At 41.4% G+C, this 23,348-nt stretch overlaps 1 protein-coding gene across 6 annotated transcripts in view; it reads right to left on the bottom strand.

Moving 5' to 3' along the window:
• Window positions 1-207: 207 nt before the first annotated feature.
• Window positions 208-23,348, bottom strand: part of si:dkeyp-115e12.6 (centromere protein F) — a 99,714-nt gene continuing 76,573 nt past the window's right edge. For 5 of the 6 annotated variants that reach the window (XM_034180869.1, XM_034180871.1, XM_034180872.1 and 2 more), the window contains exons 11-18: window positions 19,935-20,070; window positions 18,125-19,485; window positions 14,233-15,021; window positions 12,562-12,935; window positions 8,374-8,464; window positions 6,459-7,035; window positions 4,590-4,715; window positions 208-2,667 (exon numbers count right to left, since the gene is read on the bottom strand). In XM_034180869.1, the coding sequence (XP_034036760.1) occupies window positions 4,603-4,715; window positions 6,459-7,035; window positions 8,374-8,464; window positions 12,562-12,935; window positions 14,233-15,021; window positions 18,125-19,485; window positions 19,935-20,070 (3,441 nt within the window). In that variant the 3' untranslated portion in view covers window positions 208-2,667; window positions 4,590-4,602. The remainder of the gene's footprint in view (window positions 2,668-4,589; window positions 4,716-6,458; window positions 7,036-8,373; window positions 8,465-12,561; window positions 12,936-14,232; window positions 15,022-18,124; window positions 19,486-19,934; window positions 20,071-23,348) is intronic. The other variant, XM_034180874.1, reaches the window with a different exon arrangement.

Raw genomic sequence — 23,348 nt, 5'->3', positions numbered from 1 at the left:
GCAACGCAGTGACAGGTGGACAAACAAATGAGTTTTTGAGGCCGTCTGTCCACTCATGGAAAAAGATGGGATTACACAGTATGTCCATGCACGTACACACATCCACAGCCACGGACATTTAGAAAAGAAATTCATGCCTACAATATACACGGCTTTCTAACACTGGAGAAAAGAATGTGTCTGCACATTTCTGCCTTTGTGTGTGTACAGTTTTAGTCATGATTCCACACAGTTTTATACAACAGGAGAAAACAACAACAACAACAAAAAAGAACAACAAACACAGAATACTAAAGCTTCATCCTAAAAGCTAGGACACACCTGCTCTAATAATGTGACTACACACGTGGAAAAATGGGTGAATTCACAACGCCGCAAAGTGTAACCGAAAATATATTAAAATTGACAGTTGGATCCTCTCGCTATCTTTCGTGTTTATGTTAGTTAATATGACTCCCAATTTTTCTGACATTTACTTTGCTGATTTCAGCACAATGAACATAAAAGTGTGACACCACTACTCCCCCACACATACACACAAATTTCCTTTCTTTTTACTTATGTTTCTTCTCAGGAATAGCTCCTTTGGTGATCATGCGCGAAAAGACGCTGTTGAACATCTCATGACTGAGCAGCTTCCCTCCTTCTTTAACTCCTACCACACCATGTTGTGTGCACTTGACGGCTGCGTTGTTGAAGCCATTTTCATGTGTAAGTGTCATTTTTTTAAAAAAAGTATAAATTTGATGTTTTACTGTGCAGTGCATTACAGTTTAGTGGTGACTGGTGGACAGCAGCTCATTAAATTTCTGTGTAAACCAGTGCTGCCCAGTCATGCAGGTTTTATTTTGACCTGATTCAGCAGAGGTGCCTGAAGTTACATTTTCAAGAGTAAAGTGGATGCCCACACAAAACAACCCGAGATCTGCCAACAGCAGATGAAACAGTGTAAAATACCATTTTTATAAAACATATAAAGTTAATTGTTCTTTAATTCTAATCAAGGTAAAAGTTTGAAATAATGGAGTCTTCGGGGTCCTGGTGCTTCCTGTGTGGTTGTGAGACCTGGACACTAACCAGTGATCTAAGGCAGATGTCTTTGGTACTAGGTCTCCTCGGAGGATCCTTGGATACTGCTGGAAGGACTCTGTATCAGCTGAGTGGTTACTGAGTCGAGGAATATCACGTGGATGACGAGGGAGCATCAGCTTCAACGTTTTGGCCATGTGGTGTGTTTCTCTGTGCACAATCCGGCACGCAGGTGCCTGAGTGCTGAGGGCCCCAGTGCCTAGAGAAGGCCAAGGGGACGGCAAATAGGTGATTATTTTAGAGACATGGGGATTGACCAGTTGTCTGCCCAGGTGATTGCCATCCAGGACACAAACCAGTTTCGAGGTGTCATGAATGCTGCGAAGCATGGTACCGGTGCACACTCCCAGACCATCACCCAGCCCTAACTAAAAGTTTATTTAAATAAACAAAAAAAGTCACCCAACGCAACAACAAAGACCAATTCTTGTCGTGGATTTGTTTGACACACGTGCCGTGTCAATGATCAGCACAGTGAGGACGACTGCTGTCAGCAGCAGAAAGAAAATCTAACAAACAGATCCATCAATAAAATATCTGATTAAATCTATTTGTTTTAAAAAGACTTATCTACATACATCTGGATACAATAAAGCTTCACATGTCAAGTTTTTGCTAAATTCATTATAAAGCAAACTGAGTGAGAGCGAGCTGGAGAGAGAACAGTGTGTATATCACCATACATGGAGCGGAAACCAGCGCAGATTCGACTGAGTCACAGGCTTCTGCCCCCCCCCCCCCCGCCATATATACACACACACACACACACACACACACACACACACACACACACACACACACACACACACACACACACATTAATATCAAGACAAGGGAATGTGCTCTTCCACACACCATACTGTCAGATGATTTTTGTAAACATGAACATCTGCCCTCCACATCACACATTCAAGTGTCCATAAATAAGAAATCTCCTCTACTGAAAAATAATCATATTAAAAATGATCTTTTCATAACTGGGCTCGACCTTGTGGAAAATAATTCAACGTTATTGGCAAGACGTGGTAAAAAGACAAAGAACAAGGCACCATTTTATCTGAAGTAGAAGCTAAACACACAATTCTGAACTGCAGAAGTGTTCCTAAAAACTAAGCAGCACCGACGCAATAATGTCTCTCACCATCAGTAAACATCATTAATAACCAACACCAGCACAGCCACAAATGTGTGGAAACCAGCTGCAGAGTGACGGACAGCAAAGATCCCATGATGACATTAGAGGACAAATCAGTGTTCAGAAAAAAAAAAAATTGAATCCACAGTGCAGGTCCCATTACCTGCACATGCTCACACAGATGTTCATGCTTCACATCCAGAGCTGCTCCTGTGTTGGTTTCTGAAGGATTTCAAGTTGTTGGTGATTGTGAGTATTGCCAAGCGGCTGCTGTCATCCATTCCTGAGTCTTCCTATAGAGATCAGTTCCTCCTGATACATCTGGAGACAATCAGTCTGCAAACACGTGCAAATGTGATGACATTTGTTTAAACAATCCAAAGTTCATTCTCAGTGAAAATGGTTCCTGTTGCTTTTTCACTGCTCCTCATATGCCTTTGTATCTAGATTAAATGAGTAGATATGATCATATCCAGTCCAGAGCCACTGGACATCTTCTGTTATAAATAATGAATACTTAAAGTGTAGGTAACACCAAAAATGTGCATAAATAATCACGAAAAATTATGAAATGTTTATATTTTAAAAAATTTTGAACAATAAAAGTCGATAAGTGTGCAAGTGAAGGATAAACAACTGCTGTCTGAAACCTGCGCTCTATTTCAGCCCTCGGCCGTGGCCATATTGTTCTATGTCATCACGAGAACAGGACCTGCTGATTCAAACCCAAATAAATCGCAAACACAGTCTGACAACACTGACGATATTGGCAGAGTTCAGAACACAGAATGGTGATTACAAAAAAAATAAATAAAAAATAATGCAGGCGATTTCGGCATGCAGGAGATGATACTGTGTTTTTGTCCCAGCTTTGTGGTCATAATCGACTGATAAAAAAAAAAAAAAAAAAAAAAAGTTCTCTGCTGTTAATGAGCTGCTTTGTGCTGCAAGTTGAAAGACTCCCAGCACCTCATCTGCTCATAACGTCTCAGTCTGCACGCAACAAAATTATCCCATGATCCATAAAACAATGAAATAAAATAATGTTAAAATACTCAGTTTTGCCTCCGTGTCGAGTGGAGAAGCCGCAGATACCGTGCATGCGCGCTCGACAAAATAAGTGTTCCACCTGTCAATCAAAAGGATTCTGCAGGTGAGAATGAACCGTTATGACACCAAAAACATGGTGCAGCTCTGGCCCGAACCATTTGGTGGAAACGGGGCTGTCAGCAGCCTGTAAAAATCCATAAATTAATGGGGCTATTCAGATAATGGTTCTGGGGCTGATATCATTTCCTCCCTTTTCTCCAATGTCGGGACTCACCAAGAAGTACCTGGTTTTTAGTGGCACGCAGTTCAAAATCTGAATATTTATCTCTTCAGTAACCGTGCATCAGGAAAGGATGAATTTCAAACTGTTGTTTAATTTTAGTCTTAAATACTCAAAAAAAAAACAAAAACCCAAGAACAACAAAAAAAACATTACATATAGTGTCACCTACACTTTAATGTGGACTGTCGAGCTATAATATGACTACAGTAATTTTTGAGTGATATTATGGGATGAGGTGTGTTTGAGGTAGTTGCTGTTAAATACAGTGTGGTCACAACATTTGACTACTTTGTCATGAAGAACTCCCTAAAGCAGCCACTAGAACTCTGAGTTTAGTAACAACGGTTCAAAAGCAGCTTGAAATGGCTGTCTGTCTGTATTTTATATTATGGCCATTGTGCAAGTTAAAAAAATGTGAATATGGCCTAATAAAGGTGGTTCACTGGTTCAGAGCTGCATATGCAGTAGCTTTTATGGTCTTTGCTCTTATAAAAACTTTGTGGAGCCATTGACTCCATAAATCCCATTTACCTCATAATCACAGGAATATGAGAAACACCACACCACTGATAGATGATGGAAATCACTCATCACATGGGAGAAACAAGGCAACCTTCGGCATAATTGTGTTTTTGTTGGCTGAGGTCACTGCTCTAAGTACATTGTTTTTAGGCACAGTACCAACAGCACACAGATCTGGTCTGAGTTCTGGTATTCATAAAGCTCATAGCTTTTTTAAACCTCCTCCTGACTGTAGTCACAGTGTAACTAGTGGGTATGCTGGTAAAGAGTGATGACACATCAAGTGATACCATGGTTTCATCTGCATCTTTTTGCAGCAGTCTTACTTTTGAAGCAAATTCTGAGTATTGAATATGATGTTCTGTGTGTTATAGACTTAAAATGTAAACTGTAGGATATTAAGGCTTTGCAGAATCTACAGAATAATCTGATGATGGCATGTAAAAGAAAGACTTGATGACTGAATAGAATTTTAGTTAAAGAGTCACTGAACAAGAGTTTTCCAGTTACCTTTAACCATCTTTCAGTCCGTTTCCTCGACAGTTTCTTTCTGGGGGATAGGCACCACAGCTGTCCCTAACAGGGCTCTTCTCACTATGTAGGGGCATGCAGGATCACTGGGTATGCTGGCAAAACCTGCAGTATGGGAAAAGGTGGGACACAGGACAGCATCACTCATTCATCTTCAACCACTTATCTGGGATCGGGTCGTGGGTGCAACAGCTTCAGTAGGAGACCTTACACTTTCCTTTCCTGGGACACATTTACCACGTCTGACTGGGGGATCCCAAGGCGTTCCTAGGCCAGTGTGGAGATATAATCTCTCCACCTAGTCCTGGTTCTCCTCAGGGTCTCTCCACAGCTGGACGTGCTTGGAACACCTCCCTAGGGAGGTGCCCAGGAGGCATCCTTACCAGATGCCCAAATCACCTCAGCTCCTTTAAATGGCTCTACTCCAAGATCCTCACAAATGACTGAGCTTCTAACCTCATCTCTAAAGGAGACATCAGCCACCCTCCTACGGAAGTCCATTTCGGCCGCTTATACCTGGGATCTAGTTCTTTCGGTCATGACCCAACCCTCATGACCATAGGTCAGAGTAGGAACGAAGATTGACCAGCAGATTGAGACATTTGACTTTTGGCTGAGCTCCGTTTTCCTCACAATAGTAGAGGGAATGCAACACCGCCCCTGCTGTGCCAATTCTCCAGCCAATCTCACGCTCCACTGTCCCCTCACTCGTGAAAAAGACCCCAACGTACTTGAACTCCTTCACTTGGGGCAAAACCTCATGCCCTACCTAGAGTAGGCAATCCATCGGTTTCCTGCTGAGAACTATGGCCTCAGATTTAGAGATGCTGATCCTCAACCCAGCCACTTCACACTCTGCTGCGAACTGATCCAGTGAGTGTTGGAGGTCACAGGCCGATGAAGCCAACAGGACCACATCATCTGCAAAAAGCAGTGATGAAACCCTGAGCCCACCAAACTGAAGACCCTCCTCCTCCGACTATGCCTCAATATCCTGTCCATGAATATCACAAACAGGATTAGTGACAAGGTGCAGCTCTTGCGGAGGCCAATTCCTCCACCGGGAACGAGTCCAACTTACTGCCGAGCACCTGTACACAGCTCTCGCTTTGTGAGTACAGACATTGGAGGGCCCTGAGAAGGGACCCCTTCACTCCATACTCCCGCAGCACCTCCCGGGGTACCTGATCATACACCTTCTCCAAGTCCACAAAACATGTAGACTGGATGGGCACAATCCCAGGCACCCTCCAGGATCCTTGTGAGAGTAAAAAGCTGGTCGGTTGTTCCACGGTCAGGACAGAACCCCCATTGTTCCTCTTCAATCTGAGGTTCGATTACAGCATATAAAAACAAAAAATAAAAGCATATCAGGAGAGGAAGCATGTAGGGAAAAAGCACAAAAACCAGGAACTCCTGTTCTCTGGGCATTACAGGCTCAGAGAGTCAAGACAAAGCTTCACACACCAGAAACACCCTTAATGATGTACATCCGGCTTTTGTTCCAACATTTGTTTTGAACAGGCAACATATGAACTCCTAAGTTGTACGTCAGAGTTTCATGCAACATCTAGGATGACAAAGAAAAGTTGTACATGTGGTGCTTGTTTTTGTACTGCTCTGACCTGTTAAATATTTGACTTTCAGAGGAGGACTGTAAATTAAAGGCAGTCACCAAATCATTAAAGAAAATGAAGTAAGAATATGGAATGTGCAGAAGTGCACAGTACTGTTCAAGTCCTCATCAAACCAATGAATTCTAAAAGGTTTTCACATTTCAGAAATGGCATATATTCCATAACAACCACATTTTGTTCAAATAGTGCGCGCGCACACACACACACCTACCTTTCATGACATCTTCTGGTAGGCCATACAGTTCATATTCTGTGTCATCAAAAGCAGCCGACAGCTGTGTCCTGTTGCGTCGAATTCTTTCAGCCAAACATGCCAGGTCGGCCGGAATGGGAAAAGTACTGGAAAGCAACATTTTGTCTCCTATGTTTGTTGCCTCAGAAAGTGGGACAGGAGAGGCAGTGGGAGATTCTGTTAATTCATTGTCCTCCTTGTGTTCCTCCTCCGTTTGTGTGTATGAATGATGGACCTCAGGTGCTGTAGGAGCACTCAGAGGATACACACACTCCTCTGTCTGAGTGCTGGCTGTTCTTATTTTTGAAGGATGGCAGCTCATGGCTAGTTCACTAGCTGCTCTGGAAGCATCTGGTTTGGTTTCAGGATTCTCTTCTGCTTTGGTTTGCTTTGGCACAAAGACTTCTTGGTGACTTCTTGGATCTTTGGTGATGCCCACACCGGTTTTATCAGATGACATTTGGATAAGTTCAGACTCTCTCTCCTGTTTGTGTTGTATTTGGCACATTTTTGACTGCTCCGAGTCATCTACCTCCTGGTTTTCTTTATCAGACTCCTGAGTAAAAAGAGCAGAATTGAAAACCCTTAATTCAATATATATATACAGTACTGTTGGGAATTGGACATGCCTTCCTCCTTCGAGTGCTTAGCAGTTTTTTTAAGCAAGTTGAGCAATAAATGCATATAGAGCGGACAACCTGCCAGTCTAGCGTTGATCCTGCTGCCATGTGAGTCGGGTGTGAGGTCCCATCTCAGCTTATTTTATATGAATGCTTTTGGACATTGTTTTTTTTTTAATTTTTTACTGCACACATTTAATTTGGACTTTTTTGTGTATTTCTTTGGGTATGTTGCGTGCACTGCACACATTGCTGTCTCCAGGGGAAGTAAAGTGGGTGGTGAGGTTTTTAATTTTTTTCCCTTCAGGTTAGTTGCTTCACATTAAGGCAGACTGCTGGGTGTGGGACTGGCTGCCTGCGTTTGAGGTGTTTTATTCCAAACCCTGTAACTTATGGCTGCTTTTGGATGTCAAATTTTTTTGACAGTGTGCATTTAATTTGGGCTCCTCCCTTTGACAGTAGTTATGTGATTTTTTTTTTTTTTTTTTACTGTTTTTTATACTTTTCCACATGTAAGCGCTTTCCCAGTCATCAAAAGTGCAGTCAAAGGTGTTAATTCTTTAATGTTGCCCAACAAAATGAGACAGATCATTTCTGTCAGCTAAGTGCTGCATGTTCGCATGGACTGATCCACAGCCACAGACATATTTGGCAGCTCAGATCTTTTGATGTGGCTACAGTTTAAGCTAAAATTAAAATACAACGTAGTTTGTTTTCTGTTTTGAAAATGTAGAGCAAAGGGAATAAACAGGAACCTGTCTGTGGCTGTGGGTGGGGCAGTGGAATTTCTGCAATGGTTTAATGATTGCAGTGCTGGAGTTAATCCATACATGGCCAAGGTCATTGCATGAGCCATCTTTCTATACATCAAATTAGGTAATCCTGCTGTTATTTGTTCTCAAGGTATGTTTACCAAGAATCCTTAGTTGACCCGTGTGACCTTGAAAAGTAGGTTGACGCAACACATATGCAAACTCATCTGAGGTCCTCATCAGAAGCACCTACACACCAGGTTTAGTGGGCATGCTGTCATTCGTTCTCAAGTTACCATGTTCACAAGCTGCATGACTGACAGACAGACGGACAGAAAATCAATCGCTATATGCCCTCTGCCCTGAAGAGGGCACAATAATGGCAGAGGCTAATGATAATGGTGGTTCTGAGTTTCAAAAAAATGCTGAAATATTGCATTAAACCCTGAGGAGCTTGACAAAAGCTTATAACATTATTGCCTCCAATGTGAATGATAAACCTTAAATAAATAAACTGTTCACCTTGGTGGGGTCTTCAATGTGTCCACGAAGTGTTGAAACCTTTTTACAAGGCTGGAGAGTCTTTTGTTCAGAAACTGTACCAGGCTGCATTCTTTGTATATATATATATATAAAAAAAAAAAATAAGTAAATGAAAAAGTAATTCACAAAGTAACTATTTTAAAAAGCACATACTTTCTCATTCTATTGAATGGGAAAGTGCATCCACACTTTTGACTGGTAGTACACACACACACACACACACACACACACACACACATATATATACATATATATATATATATACAACAAAAATATAAACGCAACACTTTTGGTTTTGCTCCCATTTTGTATGCGATGAACTCAAAGATCTAAAACTTTTTCCACATATACAATATCACCATTTCTCTCAAATATTGTTCACAAACCAGTCTAAATCTGTGATAGTGAGCACTTCTCCTTTGCTGAGATAATCCATCCCACCTCACAGGTGTGCCATATCAAGATGCTGATTAGACACCATGATTAGTGCACAAGTGTGCCTTAGACTGTCCACAATAAAAGGCCACTCTGAAAGATGCAGTTTTATCACACAGCACAATGCCACAGATGTCGCAAGATTTGAGGGAGTTTGCAATTGGCATGCTGACAGCAGGAATGTCAACCAGAGCTGTTGCTCGTGTATTGAATGTTCATTTCTCTACCATAAGCCATCTCCAAAGGCGTTTCAGAGAATTTGGCACTACATCCAACCAGCCTCACAACCGCAGACCACGTGTAACCACACCAGCCCAGGACCTCCACATCCAGCATGTTCACCTCCAAGATCGTCTGAGACCAGCCACTCGGACAGTTGCTGGAACAATCGGTTTGCATAACCAAAGAATTTCTGCACAAACTGTCAGAAACCGTCTCAGGGAAGCTCATCTGCATGCTCGCCGTCCTCATCGGGGTCTCGACCTGACTCCAGTTCGTCGTCGTAACCGATTTGAGTGGGCAAATGCTCACATTCGCTGCCGTTTGGCACGTTGGTGAGGTGTTCTCTTCACGGATGATGCGAAGGAGATGTGTTGCACTGCATGAGGCAAATGGTGGTCACACCAGATACTGACTGGTATCCCCCCCAATAAAACAAAACTGCACCTTTCAGAGTGGCCTTTTATTGTGGGCAGTCTAAGGCACACCTGTGCACTAATCATGGTGTCTAATCAGCATCTTGGTATGGCACACCTGTGAGGTGGGATGGATTATCTCAGCAAAGGAGAAGTGCTCACTATCACAGATTTCGACTGGTTTGTGAACAATATTTGAGGGAAATGGTGATATTGTGTATGTGGAAAAAGTTTTAGATCTTTGAGTTCATCTCATACAAAATGGGAGCAAAACCAAAAGTGTTGCGTTTATATTTTTGTTACACACACACACACACACACACACATATATACACACACATACATATATATATAATAGTGGGGGAAATAAGTATTTGATCCACTGTCAATTTTGCAGGTTTTCTCAACTACAAAGAATGTTGAGGTCTGTATTTTTTTATCGTAGGTATACTTCAACTGTGAGAGACAGAATCTTAAAAAAATAAAATAAAAAAATCCACAAATCACACTGTATGATTTTTAAATAATTAATTTGCTTTTTATTGCATGAAATAAGTATTTGATCCCCTAACAACTAGCAAGAATTCAGGCTCTCACAGACCTATTCATTTTTCTATAAGAAGTCCTCCTATTCTGTACTCTTTAGCTATATTAAGTGCACCTGTTTGAACTTGTTACCTGTATAAAAGACACCTGTGCACACACTCAATCAATCACACTCCAACCTGTCCACCATGGCCAAGACAAAAGAGCTGTCTAAGGACATCAAGGACAAAACTGTAGATGTGCACAAGGCTGGGATGGACTACAGGACAACAGGCAAGCAGCTTGGTAGAAGACAACAACTGTTATGATTATTTATTAGAAAGTGAAAGAAACACAAGATGACTGTCAATCTCCCTCGGTCTGGGATTCCATGCAAGATCTCACTTTGTGGGGTAAGGATGATTCTGAGAAAGCTAAGAACTACACAGGAGGTCCTGGTCAATGACCTGAAGAGAGGTGGGACCACAGTCACAAAGATTACATTAGTAACACACGATGCCGTCATAGTTTAAAATTCTGCAGGGCAGCAAGGTCCCCCTGCTAAAGCCAGCACATGTCCAGGCCCGTTTGAAGTTCACCAGTGACCATCTGGATGTTCCAGAGGAGGCATGGGAGAAGGTCATGTGGTCAGATGAGACCAGAATAGAGCTTTTTGGAATCAACTCCACTTGCCATGTTTAACATTTCTGTGAAGGCTCTAAGTTGTCCAGGTGGTTTCCATAGTAGAGAAGCTTGAGACAGAAATTAGTTCACCCTAAGGACAGAATCCCTAGTTATAAACAGAGCAATGTAGTGTAGTCCATCAGATGTCAGGAAAACTGTAACGAACTAGACTAAGCAGCCGTTGCACAAAAGACTATACCAGAGAGGGTGCTGGTGGACCTCAGTCTGCAGTTCATCTCCACCTTAAAGACACTAACCACACATTTGAGGACAAGGAAGTTAAAATCTTCAATTTCAATTTATTTCCATTTATATAGCGCCAAATCACAACAGAGCTGCCTCAAAGCGCTTCACACAGGTAAGGTCTAACCTTACCAACCCCCAGAGCAACAGTGGTAAGGAAAAACTCCGTCTGAGGAAGAAACCTCAAGCAGACCAGACTCAAAGGGGTGACCCTCTGCTTGGGCCATGCTACAAAACATAAATTACAGAACAATTCACGGACGAATATACAAGAAATGCTATTGGTGCACAGGACAGGAGGAGCGTCAACACGAACACAACTCCTATCTCTGGATGGAACTGCACCTTAAACAGAGAGAAAAAACAGAATCAGGCATCAGAAAGACAAGAAATACTGTATAATTTGTCAGCATTAAACAACAAGAAAAACAGAGAAATACTAAGGTGATCGCAGGCCACTAGCCCTAAACTTCACTAAAAGACCCAGAATTTAGGTAAAGTTGAGGCCGCGGTCCGCTCCAATTACTAATAAAATGAATTAAAAGAGTAAAAAGCGTAAAACAAAACTGTACCAGTATGCTAGCCATATGAAAGGGAAAATAAGTGCGTCTTAAGTCTGGACTTGAAAGTCTCCACAGAATCTGACTGTTTTATTGATGCAGGGAGATCATTCCACAGAACAGGGGCACGATAAGGGAAAGCTCTGTGACCTGCAGACTTCATATTCACCTTAGGGACACAAAGTAGTCCTGCACCCTCAGAACGTAAAACCCGGGCCGGTACGTAAGGTTTAATTAGGTCAGCTAGGTAGGAGGGTGCCAGTCCATGAATAATTTTATAGGTTAGTAGCAGAACCTTAAAATCTGATCTCACTGGGACAGGAAGCCAGTGAAGGGATGCCAAAATGGGTGTAATGTGGTCGAACTTTCTGCTGCGTGACAAAAGTCTGGCTGCAGCATTCTGAACCAATTGGAGACCCCTAATGCTAGACTGCGGTAAACCAGAAAATAGAACATTGCAGTAGTCCAATCTAGAAGAGATAAATGCATGGATCAGGGTCTCAGCATCAGCCATAGACAGGATGGGACGAATCTTCAGTATATTTCGCAGGTGGAAGAAAGCAGTCCTAGTAATATTTCTAATGTGGAGGCCAAAGGACAACGAAGGATCAAAAATTACCCCAAGGTTCCTCACTTTGTCAGTGTGATGTATGACACACGAGCAGAGGCTGAGCGTATGAAGATCTGTATGGAGGAGTGAAGCAAAATCCCTGTTGCAGTGTGTGAAAACTTGGTCAAGAACTACAGGAAACGTCTGACCTCTGTAATGGCAGACAAATGTTTCTGTACCAGTTGTTATGGTCTGTTTTTCCAGAAGATCAAATACTTATTTCATGCAATAAAAAGCAAATTAATTATTTAAAAATCATAAAATGTGATTTTCTGGATTTTTTTTTATTTTTTTTAGATTCTCTCACAGTTGAAGTGTACCTACGATAAAAATTACAGACCTCTCCATTCTTTGTAGCTGGGAAAAGCTGCAAAACTGACAGTGGATCAAACACTTATTTCCCCCACAGTACACTTAACATGAGAACGTAAATTACTATTATCATTTTCAATATGCCCTGCTACATCTGTGTTACCTGGTAGTCAACATTTGGCCTTGCAGCATCCCAGATAAGCAGGACAAATATAACTCATCTTCTCGGATGACTGTCACTTGACAAGAGTTCTGGGAGACACAGGAGGGTGCTGGCTCATTTAGACCCATCACTGGTGTCTGAACCTGAGGGAGTGGAGTCGGGGTCTGTGGCATGTCACCAGTCTGTGGCTGACCTAAATGGGACTGCCTCAAAGTAAAGACCTGGTTCTGAGCCTCAGACTCCTCGTCTGTGTGGGAAAACATCTGGTCAAATGATGGGGGTGGTTGCGAGGCCAGTCTCCATACAGAGAGTTCCTCAGCCTGCTGCTGGTTCTCTTCAGACAGTGCCTGTAGTTTTGTGTGCACTGCCATCAACTGGGCAAGAGGAAAAGTACAAGATAGAATAAAATAATAAATGTCATATGGTCAAAGTCTGTCTAGAATTAGCTTCACATTGATTTTTGTTTACATTCCAGAAACATTCACACGTGTTCAATAAGAAATTTAAAGACGTAGGAGGAACATATTTCATGGAGGCTGCCAAAATGTATTATGAGTATCAAAAAACCAAAGATTGATGAGCTCTTTAATGCACTGTACATTTATTTTTAAAGTGAATTTCCACAAATCAAAAGCTCCAGATCAAAAATATGAGCAATACTGAACAATACAAGGTCAATACTATATAACATTTCTACTGAACCTCTGCCTAATATTAACACACATAAACTTCACCACCAAGTAGAGTTAAAGTTTCTTTTAACCACTAAAAAAGGTATCTCTGCCATGACATCTGGCAAAGACATCAGTAACAACTTCAATATTTAACTTGTTCACAAAACTCCTCTCAATCATCTGGCTGTTTTGAACACATATTCCTGTTCCATTGTAGGATGCAAATATGTTTTCAGCCTTTTAAGGCCTGAAAATTACCCATCTACTGAACAGAATGTTGCCAGAATGGTAGCAATTATGTGAACTACTCTGAAGAAATGGAGCAATGCTGACAGCAAAGATGTTCCCAGCCAGTGATCAAGTTCAAGATTTTGCTAAATATCCTTTTCTGTCTTTAAACCCACTTACATGAGCGATACCAAAAGGTAGGGACGTCCGCTGACTGGAAGCTGCTAGTCTGTGAACTATCGTTGCTAGCAAACACTGAAGCTATTGCTTATTACAGTTGTTGTAAATTATACTCCAGAATAAAAATAAATCAGTGATTCTAATGATGCATAACTTATGTTCCCTTCAAAGCTCAACAGTCTAGCTGAAATCTTGTGAATTGATTCAAAATTACCTTTGATCAATAAGTTCTGATAGGGATGGGAAAACACTGACAGAACAGCTACCTGTTGACTCTGCGCATGTCTGACTTTCAGCACTATTTTTTTTGTAACCACAAGATCTGCCCCCATTACTACAGCCAGTGCCCCCTGCAGTATGTACCTTGTTTATAATCACTTCAACCTACAGTAGTGTTCAGAATAATAGTAGTGCTATGTGACTAAAAAGATTAATCCAGGTTTTGAGTATATTTCTTATTGTTACATGGGAAACAAGGTACCAGTAGATTCAGTAGATTCTCACAAATCCAACAAGACCAAGCATTCATGATATGCACACTCTTAAGGCATAATACAAAATTCCTCCAGTGGTATTAATCTGGTACTACCTGTTGCTGTAAGAGGTTGATGTGTCGCTGCTCCTCTCCACTCATAGAAGTCCTTGTATCCTGTCTTTCTAGATGTTCACCATCAGCTTTCCTCCTCTGCAGCACTGACTGCTGGGCAGCAGTGGTAATGTCACGCAGCTCTCCTGTGCAGTGTGACTTCTGATCCTCTGAACAGAGCACGGCTACATGTCTTGGGTTTGTGCCTTCCTTAACTTGAGTTTCCTTGCCAGAGTGTACTGCTGCATTACCTCTATTCAAGACTGTCAAGGTCTTAATTCTTAGTTCCGGCTGCTGGAGAGATGGAGGTGTTGTAACCAAGGCTGCTTCAAAAGGCTGCAAGGTTCTTCGATCTTGTACATGGTCAAGCTTGCTCCTCCCACATGCTTGATGCTCTGTCAGAGACGTTTGTAGTTTTCTGTCTGTTTTTTCAGCATCAGCTATTAAAATCTCTGCATCTCTCTGTGCACTAGTGTCAGTGTCACTCTTTGAATTTGCCGTGAGAACAATGGCAGTACATTCCTTTTCCTGTCTTGGCTGTAGCTCTGATAGCTTTCCTGAGTTCTCTTGCTTTTCACTCTCTTTGAGCTCTTTGTCTTTCTCCTCTATTTGTGTCTTTTTTTCGCCTTCTTTCTCAGCCTTCAATGCATCCAGCTCTTGCCTACAACGTTGCAGTTCCTCTCCCTGGCTACTGAGGGAGCACTCCTTCTCCTGCAGCTCAGCGAGCAAGTCTGAGATATTCTGGCTTTGCTTGTCAAAGGCCGTACTTAACTGTCGGGTCTGACATGTCACCTGAAGGGAAGATTAAAAAAATTTAAATGTTGGAAGGTCATCTATGCTGTCGCAATGAAATATTGTGGCACATAAACAGTGAAAACTGGAGCGCATATTCAAATATACAAAATAAGAATCAGAACAAGGGGACAAAAACTGTACATTTAATAATTTGTCATAACTACCCTGTGAACTACACTCTTCACAAAACAAGGCCTAGGTTTGACATTACTAGAGTGCGTTTGATTAAGTTGTGCTTCATTGTGCTAAAGCAGTGTTTCCCAATCCTGCTCCTCAGGACCCAAAGTACTGCATGTTTCCTTTTCGCCCTGATATACTCACACCAGGTGAGCTCAGTCAATCAACAGCTGGCAACTACAGAAAAACAACTGATTTGGATCGTTATGTGCAGTTAGGGCAGGGAGAAATGGAAAATGCACACTACTTTGGGTAGCAGTGGGCAGTTCTGCTAATCCGCTAACTAGCGAAGCTAACTTTTTTGTTAGCGGATTAGCTTTTCAGCTAATTTTGAAAGCCATCAGTGGACCACTTAGCTTCTGCTAAATGTAGCTCCGCTACCTTTCAGTCTGTTAACTTTTTGTTTTGCTGGCATAATAAATCAAAATCATACATTTCAGCACACAATTGTGGAAATATGTTGTCTACAATTGTGTCAAACACAGGTTCCCCTCAGGGATGTGTACTGTCCCCTCTGTTGTTTATCATGTACACTGATAGCTGCAGGACTTCTCACGAGATTTCTTGTTAGGTTTTCTGATGACACTGTCCTCCTATCTCTACTACAAGGCTGAGAGTCTGATCATGGCCCTGCACTACCTGAGTTTGTTAATTGGTGTGATGATAATTTCCTTAACCTGAATGTGTCCAAAATTCAAGAAATGTTCACTGATTTCAGGCATACCAACATGGGACACAAAGCAAGAGTCATACATGGTGTAGAGGTCCAGAGGTTTCAGTCTTATAAATACCTTGGAGCAGTGTTCGACTCTCAACTCAAGTTTGACATCAACACTGAGTCTACTGTCAAATGTGGACAACAGAGAATACATCTGATGAGGAAGCTGAGCTCTTTCAATGTTGGTGTGAGGATTTTAAGTAACTTTTATTGGTCATTCATTAAAAGTGTGTTAACATTCTCTTGCATTTGTTGGTTCAACTGATTGTCTAATAAGGACAAAAACAGCCTGAATGACACTGTCAATATTTGCTCTAAAATAATTGGGGTCAAGCAAAGAGACTTGTGTTCATTTTGGGAGAATCGGGTGAAAAAGAAAGCTAAGTGTATTCTCAGCCAACCTGCTCACGTGCTGTCCGGCAGTGGTGGGCACAGTTCCGATAATCCGGATACTGATTAATTATCGAACATAATATTTTCATTATCGGATTATCTTTTTAGATAACTTTAAAAACCACTCTCGGACTAATTATCTTGCAATAAATCTTTGTCTGATAATTTTTAGCCCAATAACGTGGTAAATAAAGCTGAACAGATACAAACTTTTATAAAATTTAAAATCAGTTGAGCACCTACCTGTTAAATGTTTCGTGGCTTTTGTGTAGTTCTACTCTCTGCAAAACAGAGGAGAGCTGCTTCAAAAAGAAACCGCTCTATCCTCTGCAGGCAAAGGAGAACTGCAGCCTGCTGAACTGCAACACAGCTGTCTGTCTGAGCTGATAGAATGTCTTTTACAAATGAAAAAATGACATATTTCAAATACACATTTATTTGTAAAAACCAACACACGGTACAGTAACTTGTGTGTTGGTTTAAAAAAAAAAAAACAATCAGTGAAGGAGACTCATTTTTCCCGTAATGTCTTTCGGCAAGTGTGTCTGTTGAAGCTCAAACCTTCAGAATTTAGCGCATTCCATTAAAAGATGTGTCATATGTGTGATATTTTCTCTCTAAAAATGACAGAGGTACCGTTGATATCAATAAACTGTTCAAAATTAGTTGTTTACGAGTAAAACCATGAGTGAAAAGTGCGTTGCGCTTCACGTCTCCTCCACACTGATCGTCTTTTTGCATGTTGAAACTAAATGACTTTTTTCCCCCCTTTTGGGCAACAGCAGTCGGCCTGCTTCTGCTAAAGGAGGACTGAGCTCACAGCCGTCTGACTATGTAAGACAGAAGCTCTGAGAAGCCTCAGCGGTGCTTAAACTCAAAACTGGCTTACCAGTAGCCTACGGTACTAATAGTTAGCAGTCAGCTGTAACTTCCGCTAAATTTTTTTTGCGGTTTATCGGTTTAGCATTATAAAAGTTAACTTTTCAGTTAGCGGATTAGCAGCTATCAAAGTTAACTTTTTGGTTAGCTGTGCCGACCACTGACTTTGGGTTCCAAGGACAAGGACAGGTAAACACTGTGTTAAAGGATCAGTGGGGGTGACATTTCTCCAAAACAGAAGCAATCAGCGGGAGAAATGATCAGGTCAGGTCTGACAGCATGCTCTGCAGTCACTGGATCCATCACACTATGGGACCACCATGGGTCCTGAGAGGCAGCCATGCAGGCAGCCAGCCATCACAGCCAGATGAAACATGGGCATCCCAATGACGGTTTCCAGTTGCTGACGTCCTTAACATTGACTCACGTGTGTTGGATTGTGCTCAGAGAAATAAGCCACATGATCAAAAATTTGTAAATTATTGCATTGCTGATCCCCAGCAATGCAAGTGATACTCCTCGCATTCATCTCCCTAAGTAGTTGTTTCTTTGACCTAAAGTAATTCCAATGTTACCGAAGGATCCTCTGAAGAGACCCAGTACCAATAACACCCAGCCTCGCATGAGATCACTGGTTAATGTCTAAATCATGCAACTACATAGTGAGAAGGAAGCACCAGGAATCTAAAGACTAGGATCTTGGTTCAAATTATTATTACTATTATTATTAGAAATGATTCGTCACATGAATCAATAATCTAATCAATTTTCCCTTAATCCAAGGCAAACATCACCATAAAATTTCTTTTAAATCTTTTGAGGTACGAAACATTCGCTCCTGGGCTCATGTCATTAAAAATGTTACACGGTGGACCTTGTTTTATTGGTAGCAATGCAGGCTCCTTGTACTAAAGTTTATGAACCATTATTTACCTGCCTCTGCAGGGCCATCAGCTTCATCTGGCACTGGTTAGCCCGCTCAGTCTCTCTCACTTTCTCTTTCTGCAGGCGTTCAACCTCCTTGGCCAAGTCCGAGGTGATAAACTCACACTTCTGAAGGTCAGATAATGTCTCTGTCTGGTCTGAGAGGGAAGGTGCTGTTAAACAGTCATGACTAGAGGTTTCTTCTCCTTCATTTGACAAAGGACAGTAGTCTGGGTTTATGACTTTTCCCTCTTCCTGAGGGAGATCTGCTGTTTCACACACAAGTGTGTTGTGCTGGTTGGTGGACTGACAGAATAGGAGGTGCTGCACTGCTGAAGGGAGGTTTTTTTCACAGTGGACGATGTTGGCATTACGTTCATCATCACGGAGAGTCAAATATGTCAGTGGGCTGTTTAATGAGAGTTTCTTTTCGTCCAGTGTGTCTTCCGTTTGGCGATTCTTTAGTTCCTCAAGTTCAGCTTTCAGTTCTTCTATTTTTACAGTTAATTCCTCCTTTCCATCTTCATTCCTCCCTTCTTCTCTCTTTCTCTCTTCTCGCTCTAAAGCCAGTTGAGCCTTCACCTCCACTAGCTGCTTCTTGAGTTGGATATTCAGCTCTATTAGTTCACTCTCACGGTCTTCTAACGCTTTCTTTTTACCCTCATCCTCCACCTCGGCCTCCCTTACTTCTCCTTGCATCTTCCACCTCTTCAACTCGGTCTCCAAAGCAGCAAGGGTCTCCCTCAAACTTTCTGCCTCTGCCCTCTCCTTCTCCACCTTAGCATTCCATTCTTTGTCCTGCTCCTTCCTCTCTACAGCTTGGTTGGCAAGTTTCCGACTAAGTTGTTTAAGGCGTGTCCTTGCTTCTGTTTCAGACCGTCGTTGGGTTTCTAGATCCTCCAGACGTTTTTGGAGTTCATCACGTACATCGTGTAGGTCTGAACGTAGCATGGAATTCTCCCTCTGGAGGTCTTTTCCCTGATCACAATCAATGGAGGGACTAAAGGAAGTTTTGCTACCAGACTGAGAGGAAACACGGAGTGCTTTCTCAGTCAAGGAGTCCTCCTCAGACTCCTTCTCCCTGTTACCATCTTTTTTGTGCCCTCCACTTTGTAAACATTTGGAATCTGTGGGATGAACAACTGTGATGTGTTCAGAGTCGATACCTTCACCCGGCTCTCTGTCAGTGGGGTAAACTGTTGTAATTTTATCTTTTTTCTCATCCTGCTCTTCGCTCCTCCACTTGCTTTGGGTGGTGCCCGAGACCTTCTTGGTGAAGGTTGATGGTCCGGACCTAGCAGATGAAAAGCTCTGTCCAACAGGGCAAAACTGTACTTGCTGTACAACAGGGACTGGGAGAGTTTTTTGTTCTGGAATTCAGAGGGAGAAAAAGCACACACCACAATAAAACATCATTTTCTAACCAGACCATGAATGCAAAATAATTTCCTGAAGTTGCAGAGCACCAAAACAATTCCTGTTTTTATAATACAGCTGTCAGTTATCAGAATGATTAAGCGTGCTTTGACTTTATAAAATATAGCACTTACCAGAAGGGGGCAGCACTGGAATGAGTGAGATCCAGCCATCTCATTCCAGTGCTGCTACATTAGACTTCAGTCATCACGGTTTGAACATGAAATACTGTACTTTCTTTATAAAATTCAAAATCAATTCACAGGGTGACAAACTGGAAGGAAATCCACCAGAGGAGAGAAAAAACAAAACACTTCTCTAAAATTACAGGACATAAGGATTTCAAGTATGCATATGAGAACATAACCTGTGTTTAACAAATGCCATCTCTCAGTTTTCTCACCCTGCAGTTCTTTGACAAGGCAGAGTGCTTCATCTCGCTCGTCTGCCAATCTTCTCCCCTCCTCCTCCAAGGTTCGTTCTTTTTTCCTGCTCTGCTCAAGAGACACTGCCACAGCCTCTGCTTCACGCTTTGCTTCCTAATACAGGAATATAAAAATGCATTTTAGCTCAACAAAAAGCAAACAAGAGTGCTCTGAGAGCACAATACCCCCCACTGGCAAATGCTGCTTTGGTACAAGTGCTTGCTTCATTCTGATAACATTTCAAGGACAAAATGTCGTAAATATGTGAGGAGTTGATTCTAGAATGCAGGCACCAACTCATGAAACTGGCAGTGTCTAGATTTGTTAATCAAGGGCCATAACTCTGGAAAAATTGGCCAAACTCGATATGATATGATAATATGGGTATTACACAACCTATAACAAAGACTTGCACAAAGTTTCACAAAATTCCTCCTAAACATGTGAGAGGAGTTGATTTCAGAATGCAGGCACCCAAGCATGAAACTGGCGGAGACTCAGTTTGTTAATCAAGGGCCATAACTCTGGTTAAATGGGCCCAACTCGAACAATATAATGTGTACAGTAAAACTCACATATAACGGATTCAGGTGGACCAGTGAATTTTTATAATCAAAATCTGCTATACGTATAAAATGGACAAAATCTGCTTTATTATATATATATATATATATATATATATATATATATATATATATATATATATATATATATATATATATATATCCCAAACTCCAATTACGCTTATGAATTTCCTTGATTAAATGCCTGACCTTGAATGGGGGCCTGCCTCATTCAATGGCTGGGTTATGTCTGCTTCAAATAAGCACCGGACATTATGTGCACTAAAAAGTTTCCATTTGGTCAAGACACTGTTTTCTCTATGTCCGCTGTGGAGTGGTACCTTAAAATCCTAAAGCTTGATTTATGCTTCTACAACTCAATAACTCCATGGCCATGCAATGCCGCCAACATGCGCATGACCCTTTTAAAGTTCTCAGTTGTGTCTTAATGCAATTTTCCGCAGCAATAGTGGCTTTTGCTGGGTCAATTTGTCCCTCAACAAGCTCCACTTCTTTATACAATCACCAACCTCCAAACCAACATTACAGTACGTGCAATTTCCCTCCATGAATTGTGGGTCATCTTTTTCTGATTACTTGTTGTGTAGTTGGTCATATTTGCGGACTCTTCTGCCAAATGTATTTGATCCAAGATCAAACTGTAATCTGCAGATGCACTGCAAAAACTATTAAGATGTGACAAGAAAGATTTAAAGAATGTGAAAAATGTGAACTTCGCAAATATTAATGAAGAAGAATTGTAAAATGGTGACTGTAATATACAAACCTGACATTTTTCCCCTTTTTTTGCATATGGTGAAATTGAGAATTTGATTGTTTATCTAGACAAAAGTGGACAGACACAAGAACTGCTACGTTTGGGGAGCGAGTTTTTTTTTTTTCCTCTTTTTCCTATTGTTCTTGTTATTAAGGTTTTATTTTCTTCATTAATGTTTTTGCAAAGTGCTGACAAATAATTCTGATGTATAGTTGTATGTGTGTCAATTTGAAATAAATAAACAGTGTTCCAAAAATATGACGGGAGAGGAAGGAGTGAAAACATAAAAGTGATAAATCACAGTCTTTGCGGTCTGCATCATTTGGCAGGTGCACGCCAGGCTCTGGAGACGGTTCACAGCTATGCAGAGGGCTCTGATCTAAATCATTGTCTTTGGTTCGCCACACCCAGGGATGTGTGTGAAACTTAACACCATATTACAGTGCAGACAACAAGCAGCATTTTGTTAATAATCGCCAATCGGCCTTGAATAAAGGCCTGCCTCATTTAGGCACTGGGTCTGAGCACGGTTTGAAAAAAATTAACGCAAGAGCTTTTAATCAAGGAAATATGGTACACACTTTCTTCAAATTGACGTGTCAGTGCTGAACTTTTGTACCTCTGTTACTGGGTACATCCAGACTGCTCTGTCCAGTATATGCGAGTGATTTTTAATGGAAATAGATTGCAATGTGACATTTTGTCCAATGTGAGTGAAAATCCATTGTACAAAATCCAGTATATACAGTGTTTATTACATGGAAAACCATACAAAAGCACTGGGACTTTTGCTTTTGTTCAGTGAGTGAGAGTATCCAGTTTATACAATGACAGTTAAGGCAGGTTTTGCTGAATTACCAACCTACAAGGACTTGTACCAAGTTTCATAAAATTTCTCCGAAGAGCGTGACTTACGAGGTCTGTTAGAAAAGTAATGGAACTTTTTATTTTATGCAAAAATATATGGATCTGATTCATGTTTTTACGTCAGCCAAGCTTGAACCTTCGTGCGCATGCGTGAGTTTTTTTTCACGCCTGTCGGTTGCGTCATTCGCCTGTGGGCAGGCTTTGAGTGAGCACTGGTCCACCCCCTCGTCGTTTTTTCATTGTCAGGAGAATGTCTGAACGACTGCCGTTTTGTTGCATTAAAATTTTTTCAGGAACAGACTCTTGCAGACAAGAGTGTCCGCATCGGATTACATTATGCCAAACAAAATCAAATATAGAACACAGTTAACTTAATAAACTCTGTAATAGACAAGTTTTTAATGTCTGGATTTTGCAGTACAGCAGTAAGGCCAAATACAAAACATCACTGGACAATGCTGATAATGTCACCATAACAACAAACCGCAAACTAACAAGTCAGAGTCAACACTGCTACACATGTTCAAAGATCATGCTCATTAAATGAACCACAACTAATAAACAACAATGGAGTGTTACAGTTGCTGTAGTGATGTGCTGCCCTGGTAGTATCTAATTTTCAAGAAGGATTTCTGAAGCATACAAACGACAGATGTTCTTGTTACAGTTGAAGCAATACAGCAGACTTGGATTTGTACAGTCTACAAGAGAACTTTTTGTGAAAGCAGTAGGATTTGAATGGATTTGTTAACCATCTATCAAAGTAAGCATTACAAGACATACAGTAAGTTGGGAGATAGATATTGGTTATGGTATTGACTTTTCAGGTGAAAGAAAAAAAATCCTCTTCAGGACTTCACTGTAATTATCGTAATGAAGAAGTGTGACAATATATGACCATAAAGCCACAATTTTTATATTTATTTTTAATGTGATAGTTTAACACATGGCAGGTTAAGAGAAGTAAAATAAAGTCAGACATGATACAGTGTTGTTCTTCATCACTGAATCCACCACACCCTGGAATCAGCCAGGATGCTGACTGGGAAACGGAAACGCATGCACGCGTGTGTGTGCTGGGAAACGGAAACGGAAAACGTGCTGGGAAACGAAAACGCACGCACGCCCGTTTCCCAGCACGCACGCACACACACACACACACACACACACACACACACACACAC

This window comes from Thalassophryne amazonica, chromosome 11 (genome assembly GCF_902500255.1).
Source record: "Thalassophryne amazonica chromosome 11, fThaAma1.1, whole genome shotgun sequence".
NCBI lineage: Eukaryota > Metazoa > Chordata > Actinopteri > Batrachoidiformes > Batrachoididae > Thalassophryne > Thalassophryne amazonica.
The sequence above is the reverse complement of the archived record's forward strand: the minus strand, read 5'-3'. Positions and strand labels throughout refer to the sequence as shown.